Source organism: Pelophylax lessonae (genome assembly GCF_965119305.1).
Source record: "Pelophylax lessonae genome assembly, chromosome: 12".
NCBI classification, from domain to species: Eukaryota; Metazoa; Chordata; class Amphibia; order Anura; family Ranidae; genus Pelophylax; species Pelophylax lessonae.
This window is the reverse complement of record NC_138779.1, coordinates 187,522,257-187,547,950: the sequence shown is the minus strand read 5'-3', so window position 1 is coordinate 187,547,950 and position 25,694 is coordinate 187,522,257. Positions and strand designations below refer to the sequence as shown.

At 46.7% G+C, this 25,694-nt stretch overlaps 1 protein-coding gene across 1 annotated transcript in view; it reads left to right on the top strand.

Annotated features, from left to right (window-relative positions):
- Positions 1 to 2,191: 2,191 nt before the first annotated feature.
- LOC309568318 (cell adhesion molecule CEACAM10-like) overlaps positions 2,192 to 25,694 on the top strand; it is a gene marked incomplete at its 3' end in the record, with an annotated part of 155,539 nt that continues 132,036 nt past the window's right edge. Inside the window, exon 1 of the mRNA XM_082273982.1 lies at positions 2,192 to 2,328. Within this exon, the coding sequence (XP_082130108.1) occupies positions 2,277 to 2,328 (52 nt within the window). The 5' untranslated portion in view covers positions 2,192 to 2,276. The remainder of the gene's footprint in view (positions 2,329 to 25,694) is intronic.

Below are 25,694 nucleotides of genomic sequence, written 5' to 3'. Positions count from 1 at the left end.
CAAACGTGGGTTTTGAATTGTTTTTCTCACAATCCTGAAAGCTGTTCTGTCTGATATTTTTCTTGGTCTTTCAGATCTTGCTTTAACTTCAACTGTTCCTGATGACTGCCATTTCATAATTACATTCCAAACAGAGGATATTGACATCTGAAAACGCTTTGCTATCTTCTTATAGCCTTCTCCAGCTTTGTGAGCATCAACTATTTTCAGTTTCAGTTTTCTAGACAACTGCTTAGAAGATCCCATGGTGCTGATTGTTGGGGCAAGGTCAGATGAGTCTGGGCATTTAAAACCTTTGAGATTGACATCACCTGGTCTTCCCAGACGATGATTGAGAACAATCCATGACACTGGCAGGTCTCAGCCTTGCAAAGGGGGCAGTGCATGCTATAAATTCTGCAGGGTGCCCAAACTTTTGCAGACACCGTTTTTTTGTTTTCTGTAATTTTGAAAGTGTCAATGATGGAAATAAAATCTAACTTTTGTTGACATATTATAAGAATGTCTAATCTGTAATTTGATGCCTTTTGGAGATTTTTCCATCTTTCCTTGGCTTCTTTATGCACATTAATACACATTTTGTTCCTGGGGTGCCCAAACTTTCGATCCCCACTATATAAGTTTTAGTGTCACCTCTCTTTGCACATATTGATTACAACCACAAAAACCTAAATGATCACATATCCATGATAAAATAGCGAGAATGAACACTCTGTAATACAGCATGTAATGAGAGTTTTTCATAGCTTGAGTTTAATGACACTTTAATTTGAAAAGAAAATACTATACATAAAAAAATGCCTGTTAACTAGACAGAGATTCCTATACTTTTTAATCAGGGAGTCTATTATTCTGTACTGTTCTGCCACCTAGTGGTCTTTAACCACTTTACCGCTGCTCACTTGAGCGCTACTGCGGCAAAGTGGTTCGATAACGTCTGGCGACGTAGACCTGTATTCTGTATTCTGTATTCAGTCACAGCGGGAGTCGGGCCAGGGGAGGAGCAGTGGCGATCGCCGCTGCTCTTCCCCGATCGTCGGGGAATCGAGTCTGGAGATCCGCTTGTGTAAACAAAGCGGGCGGATCTCCTAAGTGACAGGCAGGGTCAGATTGCAGGGTTCAGCATAGCTGAACCTGCGATCCGTCCCTGTGTCACTCATTCACCTCCCCCCACACGTCAGTAAGCACCAGGCATACATTAACCCCTCCCTCTCCAATAAAATTAACCCCTTCCCTGCCAGTGTCATTTTTACAGTAACAGTGCATATTTATAGCACTGATTACTGTAGTAATGTCACTGGTACCCCCAAAAGTGTCAAAAATGTCAGTCAAGGGTCCGATCTGTCCGCCGCAATGTCGCAGTCCCGCAAAAAAAAATCGCAGATCGCCGCCATTACTCATTAAAAAAAAAAACACCAAAAACGACAGAAATCTTTCCCTTAGTTAGTAAACGCAATAACTTTTGTGCAAACCAATCAAAATACGCTTATTGCGATTTTTTTTACCAAAAATATGTAGCAGAAAACAAATTGGCCTAAAATGATAAAAAATTTTGATTTTTACATTTTTTTGGGGGGAATTTCATATAAAAAATGTGAAAAATATTGTTATTTTTTCAAAATTGCTCTTTTTTTGTTTATAGCGCAAAAAGTAAAAATCGCACAGGTGATCAAATACCACCAAAAGAAAGCTCTGTTTATGGGAAAAAAAATGATGTCAATTTCGTATGGGTACGGTGTTGCATGACCGCACAATTGTCAGTTAAATTTGCACAGTGCTGAATCGCAAAAAGTGGCTCAGACGTAAGACAGCAAAATCCTCCGGTGGTAAAGTGGTTAATGACACTTTAATTTAAAAATAAAAAACTATACATGAAAAAATGCCTGTTTACTAAACAGAGATTCTTATACTTTTTAATCAGGGAGTCTATTATTCTGTACTGTTCTGCCACCTAGTGGTCTTTAAGAAAAACTACTTTTCTAGGTAGTCCTGTTACTGCAATAGTTGAATTGCTTGTTAGACTTGTTCAATTCCTATTGCACAATCCTTTACCACCCTATTGCATTGTCAATTTATCCTTCCTTCATCTAGTAAACTTAAGTTTGCACCTGGTTGTTTGACTGATCAATTGGCGGATACCTCAATACATCAGTGTATCTTCATAACGACCAGGAAGTGTTTTTACCTGAAAGTAGACCTAATAAGAAGAAAAAAAAATCCCTCCAGGAAAGCCACTCCCAGCAGGTCTCCAACTTGTCAGACATCGTTACATTACAATGCTGGGAGAAAAAGAACCAACAGCGCGCCGCAAGCTCTGTCTGCTCACAGGTAATGATTGAAGCATGATTAGACATCTACAGGTTTTGTTAAACAGCAAGTTGTAACACATCCTCTATTTCTACCAGAGGTGTACAAAACCGGCTTTGCCATTGGTGATTTAGTACTCTGGTATAGCTGAGGTCGATTGTATATTCTCAATATAGCCAGCGTAGGCAAATGTAGCTATTACAGCAACTAAAAGCTCCAATGTTCATGGAATTGTTTGCTCTGGATCGGGACTCCGATCTTGATCTGAGCTACTTACATTGGTTGGTTTTCGTATGACACCGAGTTATTATTTAGCAAAGCAAAAAATAATATTTATAGCAGTATTAAGCTGGATACACACTATCCAACTATTGTTGTCAGATTTCCTTTAGATTTACCTTTTCTATGTAGTGCAAGGGCCTGCCAGATTGCATACAAATTGAAAGTGTTTAGGTTTGACCTCATATTATATGGTTTTGGTAAGTCTAAAGGAAAAAGTCTTCAGAAAGTCTTATAGTGTGTATGGCCCATTAAGCCCCGTACACACGTACCGATTGTCGGCCGTAAATATTCGACCGATCGCCCGATTGTAGGCTTGTTAGTATGATGCTTCCGAAAGCCGACAGCATTTTCGGCCGAACAGAATCTGTCGTGCAGGCATTAAAATTTTTGTTGGCCAACACCAGAACGGCCGATTGTTCGCCAGTCAGTATAGATTTCGGCCGACAGACAGCAGATTAGCAAGACTGGGCATGCTCAGAAAAGAAAAAACACAGGGAAAGTTAACCATCACATGACATCACTTCTGCAGTCGGCTGTTGTTGGCCGACAAAATTCGTGTGCAGTCTTTTGCAATTTTCAACAGACACGACAGCCCTGGACAAAAGACGGCCGATTGTTCGGCCGACAATCGGTACGTGTGTACGGGGCTTTAGGCAACCTGTGGCAGATACTCAAGCTTGTGCCCTAAGGCCCCTTTCACAAAGGCGGACCGTTCAGATCCGCCTGTCCGTTTTTTTGGCGGATCTGAACGGTCACCCCATGCATCACTATGGGGCATCGGATGTCAGCAGAAACATGTCCGCTGACACCCGATCCGATCCGTCAAATCTGGACGGATGGAAACTCTATTTTCCATCCGTCCAGCGGATCGGATTGGATGAGAACGGACCGACGGTCCGTTCCCATCCGATTTCCCCCATAAAGATGTATGGGGCTGTGACAGCTGTGTCTCCGCACACAGCACAGAGACACAGCTGTCATTCTCCTGCTCAGCAGGGGATCGGCAGGTCAATCCCCCGCTGAGAAAAGCAGAGTCCATTTGACGTACTATATGTGTGAAAGAGCCCTAAGGGCAAATGACAGGGAGTGCACGCCTGACAGGGTTAGTTGCTTTTATACAACGTATGCTGATACTAGTTAACTTCTGGGGAACTCTGAATCTTAACGTAGACTTCTGAATCATTTCCTGATAATCTGATGACACCAGGATCTGTCAGTAGTATGTGCAGGTATTTCATCTAAAGTATGCGTTGCTTATAGAATACATTCTTATAAAAAATATGAGATCTGTGTCTTCATAGCTGGCAAGGCTCTGCATAACCTGAAATGTTCTTCCGGCCACCTGATCGGACCACACCCTGATCTGTATACAGTAGGATTATGGAGTGTGTGGGTTATTGTTATGAGATGCTACCTGATAGCTGGTGAGGAACTGTGCAGTCCGGGTCAATTCTGACATACTGTACCTAAACTACATGTAAAATGCATAATTTGGTTTCTACAAAACTACTTAGATCCCCTAAACCTTATATATATATATATATATATATATATATATATATATATATATATATATATATCACACACACACATTATTGCCAAAAGTATTGGGACACCTGCATTTACACACACATGAACTTTAATGGCAACCCAGTCTAAGTCCGTAGGGTTCAATATTTTGAGTTGGCCCACCCTTTGCAGCTATAACAGTTTCTACTCTTCTGGGAAGGCTGTCCACAAGGTTTAGGAGTGTGTCTATGGGAATGTTCTACCATTCTTCTAGAAGCGCATTTGTGAGCTCAGGCACTGATGTTGGATGAGAAGGCCTGGTTCACAGTCTCTGCTCTAATTAATCCCAAAGGATTAGGTCAGGATTCTGTGCAGGCCAGTCAAGTTCCTCTATCCCAAACGCACTCATCCGTGTCTTTATGGATCTTGCTTTGTGCACTGTCTAGTGCAAATCATGTGGTGGAGGGGGGGTTATGGTGTGGGGTTGTTTTTCAGGGGTTGGGCTTGGCCCCTTGGTTACAGTGAAGGGAACTCTTAAGGCGTCAGCATACCAAGACATTTTGGGCAATTTCATGTTCCCAACTTTGTGGGAACAGTTTGGGAATGGCCCCTTCCTGTTCCAATATGACTGCGCACCAGTGCACAAAGCAAGGTCCATAAAGACATGGATGAGCAAGTTTAGGGTGGAGGAACTTCATTGGCCTGCACAGAGTCCTGACCTCAACCTGATCGAACACCTTTGGGATGAATTGGAGTGGAGACTGCGAGCCAGGCCTTCTCATCCAATATCAGTGCCTGACTTAACAAATGCTTCTGAAAGAATGGTGAAACATTCCGTAGACACACTTCTAAAACCTTGAGGAAAGCCTTCCCATAAGAGTTGAAGCTGTTATAGCTGCAAAGTGTGGGCAAACTCAATATTAAACCCTACGGACTAAAGCCCCGTACACACGCACAGATTGTTGGCCGTAAATTGTCGGCCAATGTCCGATCGGCCAATTGTAGGCTTGTTAGTATGATGCTTCCGACAACCAACTGCGAATTTTCGGCCGAAAAAATCTGGTGTGCATGCTATAAAATTTTTGTTGGCCAACAACAGAACGGCCGATTGTTCCTCAGTCAGTACAGATTTCGGCAGACAAAAATCAGATGAGCAAGACTGGGCATGCTCAGAGAAGAAAAAACACACGGAAAGTAAACCATCACATGACATCACTTCTGAAGTTGGTTTTTGTTGGCCAACAAAAGTCCAGTGCAAGTCTAGAGCACATTTCAACCAACAAACAACACTGGACAAAAGACGGCCGATCAGTCGGCCAACAATCTGTGCGTGTGTACGGGGCTTTAGACTGGGATGCCATTAAAGTTCATGTGCATCTCCCAATACTTTTGCCAATTTAGCGTAGATATCATTTAGTGTTCCTTCATGTTTCAGCTATGGGCCTGTTTATTTGGCAATTACTTTTTCATTGCTTTACCAAAACATTTTTTGGGGGATAAACAAGGTTTTCTTTTGTTATTGTCTTGCAAAAATGATTTTTAAGCGCTATGCAAATGCTAGGCTATGTCTAGAGACAAAGGCCAATGAACATTAAGAAACATATTAGAGTAATGGCGAAATAAAGTCTAAATGGTCCATCGGGTCTGCCTCATTTTTTAATTTTTACATGTTTTGTTTGGTCTGAGAATGGATCTATGTTTGTCTCAAGCATGTTTGAATCCACTCACTGTTGAATTAGGCCCCTTTCACACGGGCGGTGCACCCGACGGAGTCCGTTTTGCTCAGCGGGAATCGATCCGCCGATCCCCGCTAAGCAGGTGGATGACAGGTCCATCTCCGCTCACTTTGCAGAGATGGAGCTGTCAGATCCCCGCTCTCCTCTATGGGAGATCGGACGAGAACGGACTGCTTGTCCGTTTTCATCCGGTCCTATCCTATCCTCCAGATGGATGGAAAATAGGGCTTCCATCCGTCTGAATTCACGGACAGGATTGGATCCGATAGCAGCGGGTGTCAGTGGAGATGTCTAGGGGTGCATGGAGCATCCGATCCGGTCTGCCTGAAAAACGGACAGGCGGACCGGAAAGCTGGTGTGAAAGAGGTCTACTCACTACCTCTGCTGGAAGTCTATTCCAAGCATCAACTACCCTTTCAGTAAAAAAATACTTACTAAGAAAAATTTTTACTTTCCTCCAGCTAGTTTGAAGTCTTGTCTCCATGTTCTCAGGGCCATCTTACCGAATGGGCACGCTGGGCAGTTGCCCGGGGGCCCCACCCGCCCAGTGACCCAGCCCCAGCCAAGCATTAGTCATGTTTCCCGTGTGCATCCCGCCGCCAAACTTAGTAGCAGTTGGCAAGCGCCTGTCGGCCCTGTGCTGCTGTCAGGTCATTTGGGCCATGGAGGCGGAGTCCACAACTGCAGGAAAGCCTGTCTGCCTCCACAGGAACAGGCACACACAGGACAGTCGAGTCTGATTCCCGTCTGTGTGTGTGTTCACCGGACCCAGCCGCCAAACTTGGAAGCTGTCATTAGCCGGGCACTGCTGTACCAATAAATATCGCCTTATCGATAATTTGCATTTTTATTCTCGTGGGTGATTGTGTAGGCGGGGCCCCAGTGCACTGCATTGCCCGGGGGCCTATAATCCTCTTAAGATGACACTGCGTGTTCTTGATCTTGACTTCATATTGAAAATACTTTTTTAGATATCATCATAAGCAGCTCTACATGTTCTGCTGTTTATTTGCTCTGACTCACTGTGGCCATAACTGAGGAAATGAACTTTTTCCTAATATCTGATAATGCCTGTTAACCACTTGCCGACCGCCGCACGACTATCTACGTCGGCGGTCAGCCCCTCACAGGCAAACTAACGTAGGGCTACGTTGCTTGCTTGTGAGGGTCTAGGGAGCGAGCGCGCGCCCCCGGAGGCGCGCTCCTGCGTGGTCACGGACCCCCCCCCGCGCGTGTGACCAGCGGACCCGATGTCCGCCGGCCACTCGGCGATCGGCGGGGGAGAGGAAGAATGTCAGGCAGCTTGTGTAAACAAGCTGCCTGTCATTCTCCTCGCTGCAAAGACACTGATCACATGGATCTACTATGTAGATCCGTTGATCAGTGTCCTTACAGCTGAAGCCACAGCCAATCACAGTAGAAAGCATGCCCCTAGGGACACACACAGCCCCTCCCTCCCAAATAAAGTTAACCCCTTCACTACCAGTGTATTTTTACAGTAACAGTGCATATATATAGCACTGATTACTGTAGAAATGTCACTGGTAACCCCAAAAGTGTCAAAAATGTCAGTCAAGGGTCCGATCTGTCCGCCGCAATGTCGCAATACCGCAAAAAAAATCGCAGATCGCCGCCATTACGCGTTAAAAAAAAAAACAACATAAATGACAAAAATCTTTCCCTTTGTTAGTAAACGTGATAACTTTTGCGCAAACCAATCAAAATACGCTTTTTGCGATTTTTTTTTTTTTTTTTTTTTTTTTTTTTTTTTTTTTTTTTTTTTTTTTTTTTTTACCAAACATAGGTAGCATAAAACAAATTGGCCGAAAATGTTAAAAAATTTTGATTTTTGCATTTTTTTGGGGGGGAATTTCATATAAAAAAAATGTGAAAAATATTGTTATTTTTGCAAAATTGACGCTCTTTTTTTGTTTATAGCGCGTGATCAAAAAATCGCACAGGTGATCAAATACCACCAAAAGAAAGCTCTGTTTGTGGGAAAAAAAGGACGCCAAATTCGTTTAGGTACAGTGTCGCACGACCGCGCAATTGTCCGTTAAAGTCACGCAGTGCCGAATCGCAAAATACCCCCTGGTCGGAATGGGGGTAAAATCTTCCGGGGCTTAAGTGGTTAAAGTTGAACTCCAGGAAACTTTGCAAAACTACCTATGTAGTGGGGCTCCACCGCACTACAACAGTTAAATGCTATTTTTTTTTTTTTTTTACCTTAACCCTCAATCCCGTGGCTGCCATGCCAATGCTTTCCTTTTCCCTCTGACATTCCAGGCGGTATTCTCACTTTCAATGCAGAATTGCTGGTCCTACACAGTACCTGATGATGTCAGAGTGCGACCGAAGATCTCAGATTTTCTCTGCTGCAGTTAAAGTGTATGTGTTGGCAAATATTCTAAAGTACAACAAATTATACTCTTAGACAGGAGTCAGCAAACAGGTGTTTTAATTTTAAAGTTTCCCATCACTGATGTTATGTAACCACTTTTCGGAAAAATTTGGCTTTCCCTTTACTTTCTGTTTCAGTGACAATGATTACCAGTACAAAATGATTTCTCCAAATGGGGAAAGTATTAGACAATAAAACTTGATAGAGGGCCTAACCCTTCCCCAATCTAATAACCCTCTTCCTGCCCAGGCCAATTTTAAGCTTTCAGCGCTGTCACTTTGAATGAAAATGTAGCAACACTGTACCCAAATTAAGTTTTTATCATTTTTTTCACACAAATAGGGCTTTCTTCTGGTGGTATTTAATCATCACTGTTTTTTTTTTTTTGCTAAACAAATGAAAAAAGACTGAAAATTTAGAAAAAAACATTTTTTTTTTTTTTTTTTTTTTCATAGTTTGTTATAGAATTTTTCAAACAGGTAATTTTTCTTCTTCGTTGATGTGTGCTGATGAGCCTGCACTGTTGGGCAGTGATAGGTGGCACTGATGAGGTGGGACTGATGAGGCTGCACTGATGGGTGGCATTGATGGGTAGGGATGGACGAACATAGGCTGGGGCGGTTCGCAAACACCAGCCGCAAGTTTTCTCAAAAGTTCGCGAACCGCGAGTTCGCGGCAGGCCCCATTGACTTTAATGGGAGGTGAACTTTAAAAACCTTTAGGTCATATTTGCAGCCATCAAAGACGTACTAGCTGTGCACAAATAGTCCCAGCACATGGACAATGTCATAACAGAAGTATTGCAATTAAAAAAAAGTTGCCCTAAATTGTTGTTCTATTTTTCTTTCTTTTTTTTTTTTTTTACAGAAAAATTAAGCATTCACAGGATAAAGAAGTAAGTGTCGGCCATTCCAGGCCCCAAAAAATAGCCCACATGAGTTTACCTGACAGCAAAGAATGTAGTATTCTGTGGCTGAAGGTACATTAGGCATTCACATGATACAGAAGTAAGTGTCGGCCATAAAAGGCCCCAAAAATTAGCTCACATGGGTTTAACTGACAGCAAAGAACTTCATTTTTGATGGCTAGAGGTACAGTAGGCGTTCACAGGATACATAAGTAAGTGTCGGCCTGTATAGGCTCCAAAAATTAGCTCACATGGTTTGAACTGACAGCAAAGAACTTCGTTTTTGATGGCTAGAGGTACAGTAGGCGTTCACAGTTTACAGAAGAAAGTGTCGGCCTGTATAGGCGGCAAAAATTAGCTCACATGGGTTGAACTGACAGCAAAGAACTTAGTATATGATGGCTAGAGGTACAGTAGGCATTCACAGTACACAGAACAGTAAGTGTAGGCCTGTATAGGCTGCAAAAATTAGCTCACATGGGTTGAACTGACAGCAAAGACCGTAGTATATGATGGCTAGAGGTACAGTAGGCGTTCACGGTATACACAAGTAAGTGGCGACCTGTATAGGCTCCAAAAATTAGCTCACATGGGTTGAACTGACAGCAAAGAACTTCATTTTTGATGGCTAGAGGTACAGTAGGCGTTCACAGTATACAGAAGTAAGTGGCGGCCTGTATAGGCTGCAAAAATTAGCTCACATGGGTAGAACTCACAGAAAGAACGTAGTATATGATAGGGATGCACCGATCTGACTTTTTTGGACCCAATACCGATATCTGGCGTTGTGAAATCGCCGATTCCGGAGCTACACACAAAGCAAGCGGCTGCAGTACAGAGCGGCTTCATGTGTACGGCTCCTCCATTCACAGGCGGAGTGCATCTGATATCACTCCGCCTGTGACCCGGACCTATACAGGAAGTAGCGGGTCCCATCCCATACTACTACTGCACCTAGTAATGGATGGCTGAGCCGTTACCAAGCAAAAACTGGATCGGCCAGCTGATCGGTCAATGTTACCAATCCCCCAATCCATCTAAAATGGCCATATCGGCGCTGATATCCGATCTGAATATCGGATCGGTGCATCCCTAGTATATGATGGCTAGAGGTACAGTAGGCATTCACAGTACACAGAACAGTAAGTGTCGACCTGTATAGGCCCCAAAAATTAGCCATTCAATGGACATGGAATGCCTTTTATGCCACTGTATTTAGCGAAGACAAGGACCAGGAATTGTTGTGGGTTGATGGCGGTCTGGCAGATATTTGTGGCCTGTCATGAGGAATTGAATGAAACATGGTCTACTGGTGGTCACATGTGTTGAATTCCTCAGAGATCCATGAGTCATTCATTTTTATAAATGTGAGGCAGTCTACACTGTCATGAGCTAGGCGGGTGCGCTTATCGGTCAGGATCCCCCTCCCCCCCTTTCCCCTGCTGCGCTGAACGTCCTTTTGGACAGGACACTGGACGGGGGGCAAGCCAACAGTTCCATTGCAAATTGTGCAAGCTCTGGTCAGAGGTCAAGCCTGCCCACCCAGTAGTCCAGGGGTTCATCACTCCTCAGAGCGTCCACATCGGCCGTTAACCCGCTGTAGTCGGACACCTTTTTTTACGCTCCAACATTTGAGCCACAGAAGCCTGCCTTTTTCCATAGCAACGTGACGATGGCATCATGGAAGGTGGAGTGTTGGACAACTGCGAGGAGACAGAAGGAGAAGAGGCTGGAAAGTGAGAGCATGGAGTGTGGCTTTGTGGGTTCTGACGGTGTTGCTCCCACTGGGCTTGGTGATGGCGGATTTCAGGTGCCTTCTTAAGGCGGTTGTCGCTAGGTGAGTGTTGGGCTTACCGCAACTTATGCGTTGACTGCAAAGGCTGCAGATGGCAACACTGGTGTCAGCAACGGACACATTAAAAAAAGCCCACACTGCGGAGCCATGTGCCGGCATCCTGGGAGCACCAGATGTGACTGTACATGGTTGATGGCTCACTCCTGATACATTTTGCAGTCTGCTTTGTACCTCTTGTGCAATGCAAGTTCTGCCTGCCTCTCCTCCCTATCTGCTGGTCCGTCAGTCTGCCAGTTCTACAAATAATTGGCCAGTAACTGTTGTCACTGTGTGTAGCACTGTTTACACAGCAAGAGGCCAAATTTTTTGCAGGACTAAAATACATTCTTAGAAAATTATACTGTTAAATAACACCCCACTTCAATATGTGGTATTGGGGGGCCATTGGTGTATCACACCAGTTCAAAAAATTGGCTTGTGAGTTTGGCGCTGTGTGTACCAGACTTCACTCAGCAAACGAGGCAATATTGTTGCCTGACACAAATACACTTGTAAAGTATACTCAGATAACACCCCACTTCAATATGTGGTATTGGGGGGGGGGGGGGGGGACAATTGGTCTATCACACCAGTTATAATACATTATAAGTGCTTTTGTTACTGTGTGTAGTATTGCTTCAGACACGCTCAGTCTCACCACCACACCTGTCACAATTCTGCACTAATAATACTAATAATAATACTACTAATCCACTATAATCTGCTTTCTACAAAGTATATTATACCGTGGATTACCCCCCTCCCTCATCCCCCTTTTTAGTGCACTGCACAGCAATACCAAAACATTTGCAGCCCTTTAAATTACTTTTGTGGACATTAACAGAGCGATTTGTGTCACTGCTGACGATCTCTAACTGCCCCTACAGCAACCACTGGATGCCTCTCCCTATACAAAAGAGACTGTAATAGACCCTATAACGACATTGGAGCACTTTAAATGACTTTTGTGGACATTAACAGAGCGATTTGTGTCACTGCAGATGACGATCTCTAACTGCCCCTACAGCACAGACTGAATAACCTGTCCCTATACTGAAGAGAGACTGGACCTATACCGATATACCAGCCCTGAAAAGGACTTTTGTGGACATTAACATAGCGATTTGTGTGACTGCAGCCGATCTCTAACTGCCCCTAAAGCACCGACTGGATACCTGTCGCTAACCTGAAAAGAGACTGTAGAAGGCCTATACCAAAATACTAGCCCTGAAAAGGACTTTTGTGGATCTTCACAGCACTATATGTGTCTAGCAAACTCTCCCTCATGAGCACAGCAGACCTCTCCCTACACTGGCAGAAAGCGGAATGTGAAACGGCCGCCAGGTCAGGTCTATTTATAGGGTAGGGGGACTGTCCATGTGCTGGAATGTTTCAATTGGCTTTCCCGTTCCACCTGATGGCTGTGTCATGGGTCAAAGTTCTCCCCAATGTAAACTAATATACCGCCGCGAACGACGCAATGTGTTCGCAAATTTTGCGGGTAGCAAACAAGTAAAATTTGCCATGAACCGACCGCCGGGCGAAATGCAAGGCCATCTCTATTGATGGGCACTCATAGGTGGTACTGATAGGCAGAACTTATGGGCACTGGTAGGTGGCACTAATAGGCGGCATTGAAGGGCACTGAGAGGTGGCACTGATGGCCACTGATAGGCACTGTTAAGCAGCACTGATAGTTGACACTGTTGAGCAATGATTGACCGCAACGTTGGGCATTTATTGGCAGCACATTCGCAGGACGTAAACCCAATTAGTGTCCTGATTATCAGTGCAGTGGGACTGCACTTATAATCGGAACACTAATTGTGTTTACAACCTGCGATCAGCTGTCATTGGACACAGCTAATCACGTGGTAAGGGCTGCTGTGATTGGCCCTTTACCCCGATCTGTGACCAGCTGGGTCCCAAGGACTCAGCAATCACAGAGCACGCCACCCACACAGTGCAGGGGGCACGTGGGCAGCGCAATCACAGGAGGACGCCCTCCCGGCAGACTAAGCTCATGCTGTAGCCTTCTTTCGGCTATAGCACGAGCAGGAAGTGGTTAAAGTGGTCATGAACCTCAGACAATAAATATGAACAAAGCACATCCTTGTATTTGTCTCTATCCAAAGCACTAAGTGTTTGTCCCTCTGATGCCACCTTCCTCTGTTATCTGCACTTCTGGCTGTTTTTCCCAACCCAAGATAATTAGGGATGGTAAAAGGAGCTCCAGCACACTGCCTGTAATTGACAGCCACAGCTGTGCATTTTCCAAAAAAAAAAAAAAAAATTAGCTTTTTGTTCCCCAAAATTACCTGAGTGTATTTTTTAAAGAAAGATTGCACTTGAAAAATGATTGTGCTCATACTGCGTGACATAAAATATTGGAACTACCGCCATTTTATTCTGTATGGTCTCTGTTTTTCTGAAAATGTAAGAATCGTTCTGGCATAGTTATTCATATATTTGCATGTTAAAATCAAATGCAAAACTTTTTATAATGAGGGTGGGGGGAAATGGTGATGAATACCACCCGCTGGGAAATGGGAGGGGTGGATGCCGGCAAGCTTTTACTAAGTGTCCCAGTAGGAAACACAACATTTAGACTAGAATAACAATTTACAAAACCAAGGTTGAAAATTACAGGAAGAGAACTGTGCCTTAGCATTAAGTGACTAGGAAGACAATAGGCTCAATTCATTCAGTGAAGGGTATGGTATTTGACATAACAACTCGTGTTGCCAGGTGAGTTATTTTTAAATCTCGTTGGTTGTCAGCGATGAAAATAAAGGTTGTCACAGCCAACCATAATCCTTCTTTTCTGTTAAAAAAAAAAAAAAAAGTTTTATTAATAAAAAACCAGCAAAAGATCAAATACAACCATCAAGGTACATTATGCAAATTCAAAGGATACTAGACAGCAAGAGCCTAGAGCATGTGTACAAATGCAAATATAGATTACAACCAGCACGTAATAACATATGAAATCGATAGGAGCAGTAGACACAAATAAACCCAGCAGGAACCTCAGCCCAGAACCAATGAAGCCCGGGGCCTCCCAGGGAGGAGTGGATGTTGGGCAGAGGACCAAGGCCGGAGGGCAACATTGCCGAGTCACCCCCCCCCCCCCCAATCCCCTATGGGGAAGAAGAAACCAGACATCGCCCAGGAACCTAAAGGGGCAGAGCATCCTCCCCGCCACCAAGACACGTCCCAGGGATCTATAGCTGCAGGGACCTATCCCCAAGCCACAGTTCCCATATCTTCCCAAACTTCTGTGGGCATTGATGTCCCATATACGTTAATTTATATAACGGTAGGGCCGAGTCCACCAACGCCCGCCATTGGGCGACCGTCTGAGGAGCCGACCCCCCCCCCCCCCCCCAGTTCTGTAACAGAGCCTTCCTAGCATAAAAAGACAGAATATTAACAATTTTAAATATTTGGCTTACGTCACCAAACCACCCATGCCCAAAAGAAGTATCCTAGGGTCAAGGGGCACCTGTACGGCAGTCACAGCACTAATTTCAGTCACCACCGCCTCCCAGTACTCCCGGATCCCCTGACAGTCCCATACCACATGATAGAAGGTTCCAACCGCCTGCTGACACTTAGGACATAGTTCAGAGCGCGAAGGGTAGATCCTAGCCAAGCGCTGGGGAGTATAATACGCTCTATGCAGAAATTTAAGTTGGATGAACCTGTCTCTGGCCGAGATCATGGTGGGCAGGTATTGCTGAACCACTGGACCCCAGTCATCCTCCAGCAATTTAGGAACATCTTGATGCCAGCGCCCGAACAGGGACGAATCCCCATCCGGTTGACCACACGTAAGGCGGAGATAAACAGAAGACAAAATCTTGTCCACATTGCGGGTGGTCAAGAACCTCTCCACTCTGAGGGGCAATTTCCATTGGTGTCAGAAACTGCGCCCACACCGCGTGCCGCAGCTGTAGATATCTAAACAACATCCGAGACGGGAGTCTAAACCTCTCCCGCAGCTCAGGGAAGGGTAGCAAAGAGCCCGCCGGCATAATGTGCTGTATTGTAACCAGCCCAGACACTAGGATCCGGGATAGACCGGAGGTGGGAAAGTTTAGGGTTCCCCCACAGTGGAGTATGGGGCGAGACCGTCCCCCTCTCCCCCGTGGCCGCCAGCATCTGCTCCCACACCTTCACCACCGTACATATGGAGGGAGTCGCCTGAGCTGCGACCCTCCGTCCCCTATAGACTAAGTTCGACAGGGCTGCATAGGAACCCATGATAGCCGCTTCCAAGGTAACCGCCGGGTTAGAGCGAGGCTGGGCAAACCACCAGCGCACCGAAACCAGGACCACAGCCCAGTAGTATTTCCTGAAACACGGCAACGCCAAGCCTCCCGCGGACAACGGCAACTGCAACTTCCATCTAGCGATGCACGGGACAGCCCCAGCCCAGATAAAGGAGGAGAGGACCCCATCCAATCTGTGAAAGAAGGACGCAGGGATGGGAACCGGAGTGTTCCTGAAAATATAAAGAAATTTGGGGAGAAAAAACATCTTTATTAAGTTCACACGGCCGACCGACGTCAAAGGAAGAGTGCGCCACACCTGACACTTAGTCACCAGGTCTTGAAACACCGGTTCCAAGTTATCCAGGATATAGCGGTAGAGATCCGTACGCACTATCACCCCCAGATACTTAAACTGACTAACCAACTGTAAGGGCATATCCGTCGGCGGGGGAGGGCTATCTGGACTTGGACCAATTTATCCGAACCCCGGAAAAAACACCATGTCTATCTATAATGGATAGGGCCGCAGCAAGGGAAGCTGAGGCGTCACTGAGATATAAGAGTGTATCATCCGCATAGCGTGAGACGCGTTCAACTACCTGTCCCACCACCAGTCCCCCCACATCATTGGCCGTGTGAAGTCGTATGGCCAGGGGCTCAATGGCAAGGGCAAACAGGCCAGGAGACAACGGGCAGCCCTGCCGCGTCCCCCCTGCCCAACCGGAACGGGGAGCACAAGAGGCCATTGGTACGGATTCGAGCCGTAGGGGCATCATATAAGAGGCGTACCCAGCCAATAAACCTAGGGTCTAAGCCAAATTTATGCAACACCCGCCAGAGGTACCCCCATTCCACGGAATCAAAGGCCTTTTCTGAATCCAGCGAAGCCACCACACCCCGCGAATCGCCCGTCGCAGCACATGCTATGTTAGTATGCAAGCGGTGAATGTTGATGTCCGTGCCCCTGCCCGGCATAAAACCAGTTTGATCCCCATGAATCAGGCTGAGGATCACATAATTCAGACGATTGGACAGAATTTTCGTCAGAATTTTCGCATCCACATTCAGCAGTGAAATTGGCCGGTAAGATGCACACAGTTCGGGTTCCTTACCGGGCTTAAGTAGGACAACAACAACAGCCTCCGACATGGAAGGCGGCAAGGAGCCTGCCTCCAGGGCCGCACAGAGTATCCCATGATAGTAAGAGTCAATGACGTATATATTCGTTTTGTAAAATTCCGTGGGAAGGCCGTCTGGACCGGGAGTCTTCCCAGTCTACAGGGCCTTGATCGCCTTCCTAACCTCGCTCAGGGAGATGGGAGCATCCAGACCCGCCGCCTTAGCAGGAGGAAGGGAGGGAAAGTCAATCTCGTCCAAATAAGTGACCAAGTCAGCAGGCGGGTACGCCACCCTGGAGGTATACAGACAGGAGTAGTATTCCTCAAACCGTAGCGAAATCAATACCGGGTCCGAGAGCAACGTCCCATCCTCCGCCCAAATATTAGCAATACTAGTGCCCCCCGATCTCTCCGACGCCAGCCAGGCCAACAATCTACCCCAACGTTTCCCCTGCTCAAACACTCGCTGGGATTGGGAGAGGAGGAAGCGGCGGCAGGACTCAGCTCGAATCAGCGCCACTTCCCGATACGCGGACTGCATGTCAGAATACGCACCCCCATCCATATTGGACAGGTAAGTGGCCTCCAGAGACGCAGCCCTGGCCTCCGCCGAGGACAACTGTACCCGAAACTCCCCCCGCACTTTAGAGATATTATACTGATACCTGCCTCTAGCGTAGGCCTTAAAGGCATCCCACTCCATAGCGGGAGTCGCAGTGCCGTCAGTACTCGCCCAACTCCGAAGACATTGTCGGTACAATCCGTTCGTCCGTTACCCAGAAACTGGAAAGCCGCCAAAGTCCTTGTCCCACCGCCGAGTCTGTGGAGAGATCCATCATCACCGGGGCATGGTCCGAGATACCCCGCGGTAGGATGGTAGCCCCCGACACCCTGGGCAGCAAGGACGAACTAACATAGATCACATCGATGCGCGAAAAGGTAGCATGAGAAGTAGAGTGACAGGTATACTTACGCAGGGAGGGGTGTTTCCAGCGCCAGACATCCTGCAGACCAAGCGCCTCCGCCCAGCGGGCCAACCCAGAGTCAGTCGCCGGGTCAGGGCGAAGCCTATCCAGGGAGGGGTTGGGCGCGACATTAAAATCCCCAGCGAAGATCAGGTTAGGGGTGGAATACTGAGCCACCAGGCCCTGGAGTCTGCGTAGCAAACCAAGGTCAGCAGGCGGAGGGACATAGAGACCAACAATCACCAATTCCAGATGATCACACATGGCATGTAGTATAACATACCTGCCATCCGGGTCCAAATGGAGATCCAGGAGCACAAACGAGAGGGACCGGTGGACCAGAACACTGACCCCATGGGAGTAAGATGAGAAGGTGGAGTGATATGTCCCCACCCACGATCTCTTCAAGGCCAAGGCCCTGGCTCCCGTGAGGTGGGTCTCCTGAAGAACGCAGATATGTGGATGGTGCTTCTGCAAAAAGGAGAATACCAAAGAGCGCTTAAACTTGGAGTTCAAGCCCCGCACGTTCCACGTGACCAACCTCAGGGGGGCCATAATACTAGGGAGTGGGATAAAAAGAGGAGGAGGAACCACCCATCGGAAGCATCACTCTGCCCCGTGCCCAAACCACATACTAGAAAAACAAACCCAGCCCAATACAAGCAGTGCAAAGAACAGTAGGTCAATAAAGTGCACATGTAAAGATAGACATACCTTGGTGGCAGATAATACATAAGGCAATGCAATAAAATCCAGAACAAAAACTTCCCCGAAACACCCCAACCACCCACCCCGCCACACCCCAAAAACACAGGTGAGCATGAGACCCCAAACTAAACATGACCAGTGTCAAATGGGGGACACTGTACCAAAAGGGCGCCCGGTAGGACCAGTCAATCACCTCAGGAGCGCCGATAACACTGCCCACCAAAAGAAAACCAACCCAGAGTACCGTAAAAATATATGTCCAAAACAGGGATGGAGAGACCCGAGGTCAACAAAAACAAAAATGAGGAATATGGGAGCTGTCCCAGCAGCAACGGAGACCCAGAACAGAAGGTCCAAAAAAGTCACAATTGTTGTTGTAGGCGGAGAAGCCAAAAAGGTAGAAGAGGGGGGAGGAGACCCCTAGAGGATTCCAGGGGGTTCACAGTCACTGATAGAGGAGCAGGGATAAAAACAAAACCCCCTCCCCCACAGGAGGCAAAAACAGGTCACCTGAAAGTGTCAATGTAGGTTCCAGGGGTGACAGAGTGAAGCAGGATCATCCAGCAGGAGGAATCACGGCACAGCAAAACCCAGCAGCCGGCAGGAACATGAAGGAGCCACGGAACCTAGCGGCGAGGCAAGGATTCCAGCCAGGTGGAGGCCTCCTCTGGGGAGGTGAAGAAGCGGAGGAATTCGCCATCCTGAACCCGAAGCCTGGCAGGAAACAGCATGCTATACTTCAGGCCCTTCTGCCTCATGGCCAGCTTGACGTGGTCAAAGGATTTGAGCAGCTTCTGTGTTTCAACCGAGAAGTCCGGGAATATCATCAGCCTGGCCCCCTCAAACCGCAGATGCTCCTGCTTACTACTCTCCCGCAGCACCAGGTCACGATCCCGAAAATTCAGCAGGCGAAGGATAAAAGTGCGTGGCGGAGCTCCAGGGGGCCCCCTGCGAGCAGGCATGCGGTGAGCCCGTTCCACCGCAAAAAACGGAGAGAAGGCAGCCTGGGGGAGCAGATTGCGAAGCAGGCGCTCCGTGAACTCAGCAGGGTTAGGGTCCTCAGCCCCCTCCGGGAGGCCCAGGATCCGCAGGTTGTTGTGGCGATTGCGATTTTCAGAGTCCTCCGCCCGGTATTCCAGCGCCTTCACTTTGACACGGAGGATACTGTGCTCCACCTCCGTCAGCCGTGTACGAAATTTGTCCATGTCCCGCCTAATCAAGCCAACGTCCAGCTGGACAGACTCAATCTTTGTAGTGAGGGCAGATTGGCATGTCGAGAGAGCCTGCATCAGGGCCGAAAAGTTGTTCTGATCGCGGAGCGCGGGATCAGCATCCTCCGTCTGGGTGGCCATAGCCGCTGAAGCACGAGGCCCGGCCTTCGCTCCGGCGGGAGCTGCGGGTTCCAATGCGGACGAGCGAGGTGCCGAGGATGGCCGACCTCTTGTCATAGCAACTCGGGGAACACTCCGAGTCTCTCTGGCAGAAGATAGGGCGGCAGGGCAGCAAATAGACAGGATTATTACAGGCAGGTCACCGGAGCTTTCTCACTAAGCGTCTGCCTCGGTCGCCATCTTGGACACGCCCCCGCCAACCATAATCTTTAGCTCAGATGCACACTGGTGCACTGCAGTTTGGGTACAGCATGATTTATGCACATTTTACACACTATTTTAGGTGTGCTCCCATTGACTTTTGTTAAACCGCGTGTTTTTATGAAAGCGTGTTTTTATGAAAGCGTATCAAAGTCCTGCATGCTGCATCTTTGATGCGCTTTCAAAAAATGTCTAATAGAAGTCAATAAAAAATGCTAAAACTGTGTGTAAAAGGTGGATACAATCGCGCTGCACCCAAACCACAGTCCATCAATGTGAACCCCATCTAATGGCTCTTGCACATGGGCCAGCTGAGCTCATTCAGTGCAACTCCCAATGTTTTTCCTCCACTTGAGCAGTCTATGTGCACAGCTTGTCATTCACACCAACACCTTGAGTTCATGTACTTGTTTATAACATGGCATCGTACTACATATGGGCATTTGCAGAAAAAAAAGAAATAGCTGTACTTGTGTTTGTGTAGGACTGCCATATACAGTCATTCATGTGAATGACAGGCTTTAGAAAAAAAAAGGGCCAGTTTACGGTCCATTTAGACATTAGGGGGGGCCAGACTGTGGCCAGTGGGAGTAGAAAAGGTCCTGACGTCAGAGGGAAAAAAACATACCCCATCTTTGGTGTCAGTTGAAGGAATTGTGGCCCATTGTTGGTGTCATTGGGAGGAGTTGGCCCCCATATGTAAGGGATTCTTTCCTGTCAGAGCAGTAAGGATGTGGAATTCTCTTCCACAAGCAGTGGTATCAGCAGTGAGCATCGATAGTTTCAAAAAAATATTTGATGGGCACCTTAAAGACCACAACATACAGGGGTATACAATGTACAGGTAAACAGCAAACACACACACACACACACATCATAGGTTGAACTGGATGGACGGATGTCTTTTTTTTTTTTTTCAACCTCACAAACTATGTAATTGTTGGTGTCATTGGGAGAAATTGTGCCCCCTTCATTGGTGTTAGTGGGGGGGGGGAATTATGCCCCATTGTTGATATCAGTGGATAAAATAGTGTCCACAGGGCCGGATAAAAGCAAGCAAAAAGCTACATTTAGCCCATTGGCCGCAGTTTGGAGACCAATGGTTTAGTGCATTGAGCCTTATTATTTGATTTGCTATGCAATATACAGTATACAGAGAGGGGTCACAGAACAGTTCTAAAAGTATTAAGGTGTTCTTAAGGCTCAAGGTTTTTTACCTTCATGCATTTTATGCATGAAGGTATAGAACCTTCAGTATGCAGCTCCCCTCCCCTTCCTTGATCCTGCTGCTATCAATCACAGCCAGTGAGAAGGGGGCAGGGTCCAGCCCTGTTCTGTGTGCCTTATGGGGCGAATGCACATAAGTGCCCCATAGCAGGTGACTTTCTATGGGAGCACTCAGCAGGGTGGGGATAGCCAGGAGCGCCAGCGGGGTACCTGAGAATAAGAGCTTCAGGATTGCTCTGTGGAAAACCATTATACAGAGCAGGCAAGTATTAGATGTTAGTTATTGACCGCTTCAGCTCCGGAAAGGTCTTACCCCCCCTTAATGACCAAGCACTAACAATATTTTTTTACTTTCTGCTATAAAACACATCCAATAAATTTTTTTTTTAAAAAAAATAGAATTTCTTTATCAGTTTAGGCCAATATGTATTCTGCTACATATTTTTGGTAAAAAAAAAAATCCAAAAAAGTGTATATTAATTGGTTTTCACAAAATTTATAGCGTTTACAAACTATGAGATAGATTTATGGACTTTTTTTTTTATTATTGTTTTTATTAGTAATGGCGGCGATCAGTGATTTTTAGAGAGATTGCGACGGAAAAATCTTACACTAAGTGACACTTTTGGGGGGGACCAGTGACATTAATACAGTGATCAGTGCTAAAAATATGCACTGTTACTGTATAAATGACACTGGCAGGGAAGGGGTTAACACCAGGGGGATCAAGGGGTTCAATGTGCTCCTAGGGAGTGCTTTCTAGCTGTGGGGGAAATGGACTGCAGGAAGAGAGAGAACTGTGTTCCTGATTAGTAGGAACACACAATGACAAGACCGCTGTTCTGTCATTCTCCTGAACGATCGCGGGTGGCCGGCAGCCATCGTGGCCGCCGGACCTGCTGATTGGCTCCCGCTATGTCTAATCACAGCGGAAGCGTGGCTCTGGCAGCACGTGCGCTCCGCCTAGAGCCTTTCAACAAAATATTTATGTACATATATGTGATTTTGTGCTTAAGGGCCACCCTGCCACAGTAAATGTAAGTGGGGCAGTCCTTAAATGGTTAAAAAGTAAACGTTTACCTTCAGACCCCATTCAGACTAGCGCGACTTGTCAGGCTCGGTCGCTCGCCATTGATTAGCACAGGACCCGTTCTAATAGGAGTGACACAAGTCGCTCCGACTTAGAAAAAGGGTCCTGTACTACTTTGGGGCGACCTGGGAGCGACTTGCATTGACTTTCCATTATGCCCCTCGAAGTCGGATTGCCTCAGTGTGAACCGGCTCTTAGTTTCACTTTAAACTCCATGTATAGCCAAAACCTTTTTTTTTTTTCAGCTTTGTATAGAATAGGGAAAGGTTGTGAAGTACCCCCTTACCCTCTGAATGTTGTTAGGGTTTCCCAGGTGGTTTGTGGGCTAACATTTCTCCTCAGGGAGGGATTTTTGTCTCCTTGTGGATTTAAAAACTTTGGGCACCAGTCAATTTAAGGCTAACCGCCTACTGCAAGCTCTGTTATTTTACAGTTCTTGAATATGTAAGGGGTGCGGAAACCTGGTGACGTCACCTGGTGGCCCCACCCCCTTGTGAAATCATTGACCAGTGCATGCTCTGCCCCTTACCTATATAAGAACTGACAAATGGTGGAGCCAGCAGTAGGCAGTTAGCCTTCGTTGATGGCGGACGTTTTTGTCATTTCAGGCCTGGCAGTGGTGGCGGTGTCCTGATTGACGATAGATCTATATCGGAGACATTGTTTTTTCATTTTTTTTTAATAAAGGACTTGTCAAAAACTGTTCACTTTTTTTCTTTATTTTTTACACTTTTTTGGGTGAATGAGTAGGGGTACAATGTACCCCATACTCCTCATGGGGGGGATCTGGGGGCCCCCTTGTTAAAGGCTATTTAAAAAAAAGACAGCACAGGGACCTTTATCCAAGCAAGCAGCCTGGCAGGCCAAAAAAGGCCCCCGCCCCCCCAAAGCACCTTGTCCCTGTGTTGATGGGGACAATGGCCTCTTCCTGACAACCTTGTACGGTGGTTGTAGGGGGTCTGTGGGCAGGGGGCTGATCAGAATCTGGATATGTAAATGAGTATGGGATACACTGCACCCCTTCTCATTCACCAAAAATAAAGAAAAACAATAGACGGTGTGTGACAGGTCCTTTTTTTTTTTAAAAATATATATATTTTTTAAAAAACAATACCCCCCCCCCCCCCCAATGTAGATCTATGACACCTGCTGCACCATCAGACCTGGAAAAAAAAAGCTACACCCGCGACTTAGGCTTACTGCCTAATGCCTACTCCGCCATGTGACAAATAGATAAGGGGTGGTAAATGTCAGGTCAAGGAGCAGGCATTCGGTGGGGAGCATTCGACAAGGACATTTTTTATCTTTTTCTTTTTTCGGGTCTGGCGGTGGCTGCGGGTGGCACAATTGATGATGGATCTACATCGGAGGAGGTTTTTTTATTTTTTAATAAAGGAATTGGCAAAAACTTGTACTGTCTTTATTCACTTTTTTGGTGAATGGGTAGGGGTACCCCATACTCATTCACTATGGGGGGGGTGGGACCTGGGGGCCCCAGGTTTGTGGGGAAGAGGCCCTTGACCTTATTAACATGGGGACAAGGGGATTTGGGGAAGGGGGACATGTGGCCTGGTACGGGGGGGGGGGGTTCGCTCGTTTGTCCCCCCCCCCCCCTTTCCTGGGCTGCATGCTCAGATAAGGGTCTGGTATGGATTTTGGGGGGGATTTATTTAAAAAAAAAATGTTGGCTAGGGTTCCCCACTGACAGCTAAAATGTAAACAAAACCATGCCGGCAATAGAAGATTCAGAAAAAATGTTGGCACCCAAGCCACGGCTCCGTGTGTCCATTCTCACACTGACCCACGGCTCGGTCCCACCCCCTCCATCTCCTAATTGACTTACTGACTGTGAATGACAGCAGTGGAAGCCAATGGCTCCCACTGCTGCCAAAAGCCAATCAGGAGTGCGAGTGCCCGAAGAGGCAAGGCTCTCGTGAACATTGCTGGATGTAGAGGGGCTCAGGTAGGTATTGGGGGGGCTGGGGGTATTGCTGCACACAGAAGGTTTTTTACCTGCGTGCAAAGAATGCATGAAGGTAAAAAAACATTGTGCCTTTACAACCACTTTCAGGGACCCGGCCACACCTGCATGTCATACTGGGACACAGTGGCTGTATCCATCAAGCTGCATGTCCCAATAGAGATGAATGGGGCACTAACACGCAAGTGCAACACTTTGCGAATCCCCATGCTGGTAAACGACGGACCTGCACAGGAGATGCATATCTGCAGCACCATGTATGAATGGGCCATGAATAAGGCCTGAGGATCCATTCCACTGTCCTTTTATGATCAATCATCATCATTATCATTATGATAATCACACAATACAGGTGTTTATGGTTCAATGTACCTGCACTGTGTGATTATCAGGATGATAATGATGATGATCAAATTTGGCTACTATATAAATCAATCATAGGCAACAGGAAAGCATGGCATAGATGAAGGGGTGTGTTTTAATTAGTGATCGACCGATGTTTTTTTTTACCGCCGATACCGATACCAATATTTTAGTCACTGGGTATCGGTCTCTGCCGATATCTGCTGATATTTTCGGACATTAAAAAAAAAAAAAGACCCCAAACCCCTCCTCTGCACTTAAGCATTCAAAACGCCAAGTTTGGCTGTTTTGAATGCTGTATGTTTTTTTAATTCGGCGCCGCCAGTACCCGCAAGTCGTGTCATGACATCACTTCCGGGTGCGCTGCAGCGCCGAATTCAAAGAAATGGAGACCCGGGTCAGACGGCGGCGATAGGATTCCCAGGTCTCCCGGTTGGAAAGGAGACCTGGGCGAGCCGCGGAAGGCGGCGGGAGGGGGGGACGTCCGACCGTCGGCTATGGACACCGGTACCGGGGTGATGCCTCTAGCTGCAGGCATCACCCCGGTGCATGCACTTTCCCTGAAATATCAGCAATATCGGTAAAGAAAAAGCCGATTACGAAATATCGGAGAAAGTCTATATCGGCCCTCGATGTATCGGCTTTAACGATAATCGGTCGATCTCTAGCTTCAATTACTGTTCCTTAATGGAGCAAAATAATTCACTTTAACAGCCTGGAGCCTGCTGTGCTGCCTGACCCTCTGTTTTATTGGCTACTGCTGATTTGCTTGAATGAGCCTGCCCTTCCCTCAGCACCTACTTGCTGAAGGAGCAAAAAAATAGTCTGTCTATGCTACAGCCTCCTATGTCCCTCTGAAGGAACTGACAGGGCCCAGGATGTAAGTTTGACCACCTAGGAGCCGTGGGGAACCCCAGGGAGCATCTATAAAGTGCCTGCATTTGGATAGGTGCCTTTTTCTCTTTCCAATAATTTTTCATTAAAGTTTTCAGATCAAATTCCAATTTTTTTTCCCTAAAACAGGTATTTCAGTATATCAAAAAGATGCAGTAAGGTACAAGGGGTGTGAACATAATAATATGATCGAAAAATTAAGCCTGGTATATTTATTGATAGTTGCCTTTTTAAACTTACAACTGCCCGCCGGACCCCCCTGATGTAGTAATAGGGCCCGGGCCCCTACTGGAGGACCGGTGGTACCTCCTTATTAGTGACCCTGGGCCTACGTATTGCACGAAAAAACCCAAAAATCCTACAAGCTGCAGTGCATAGATGTAGATAGTCAATCAGTAATATTTTTTGGATGCTTAATGTAACCAGGGAGAAATGTTTGGCTTACCCGAGGGTCACAGTACCACTAAATGAATCTGGAACAATCCCCAGGTAGAGGGTTCCAC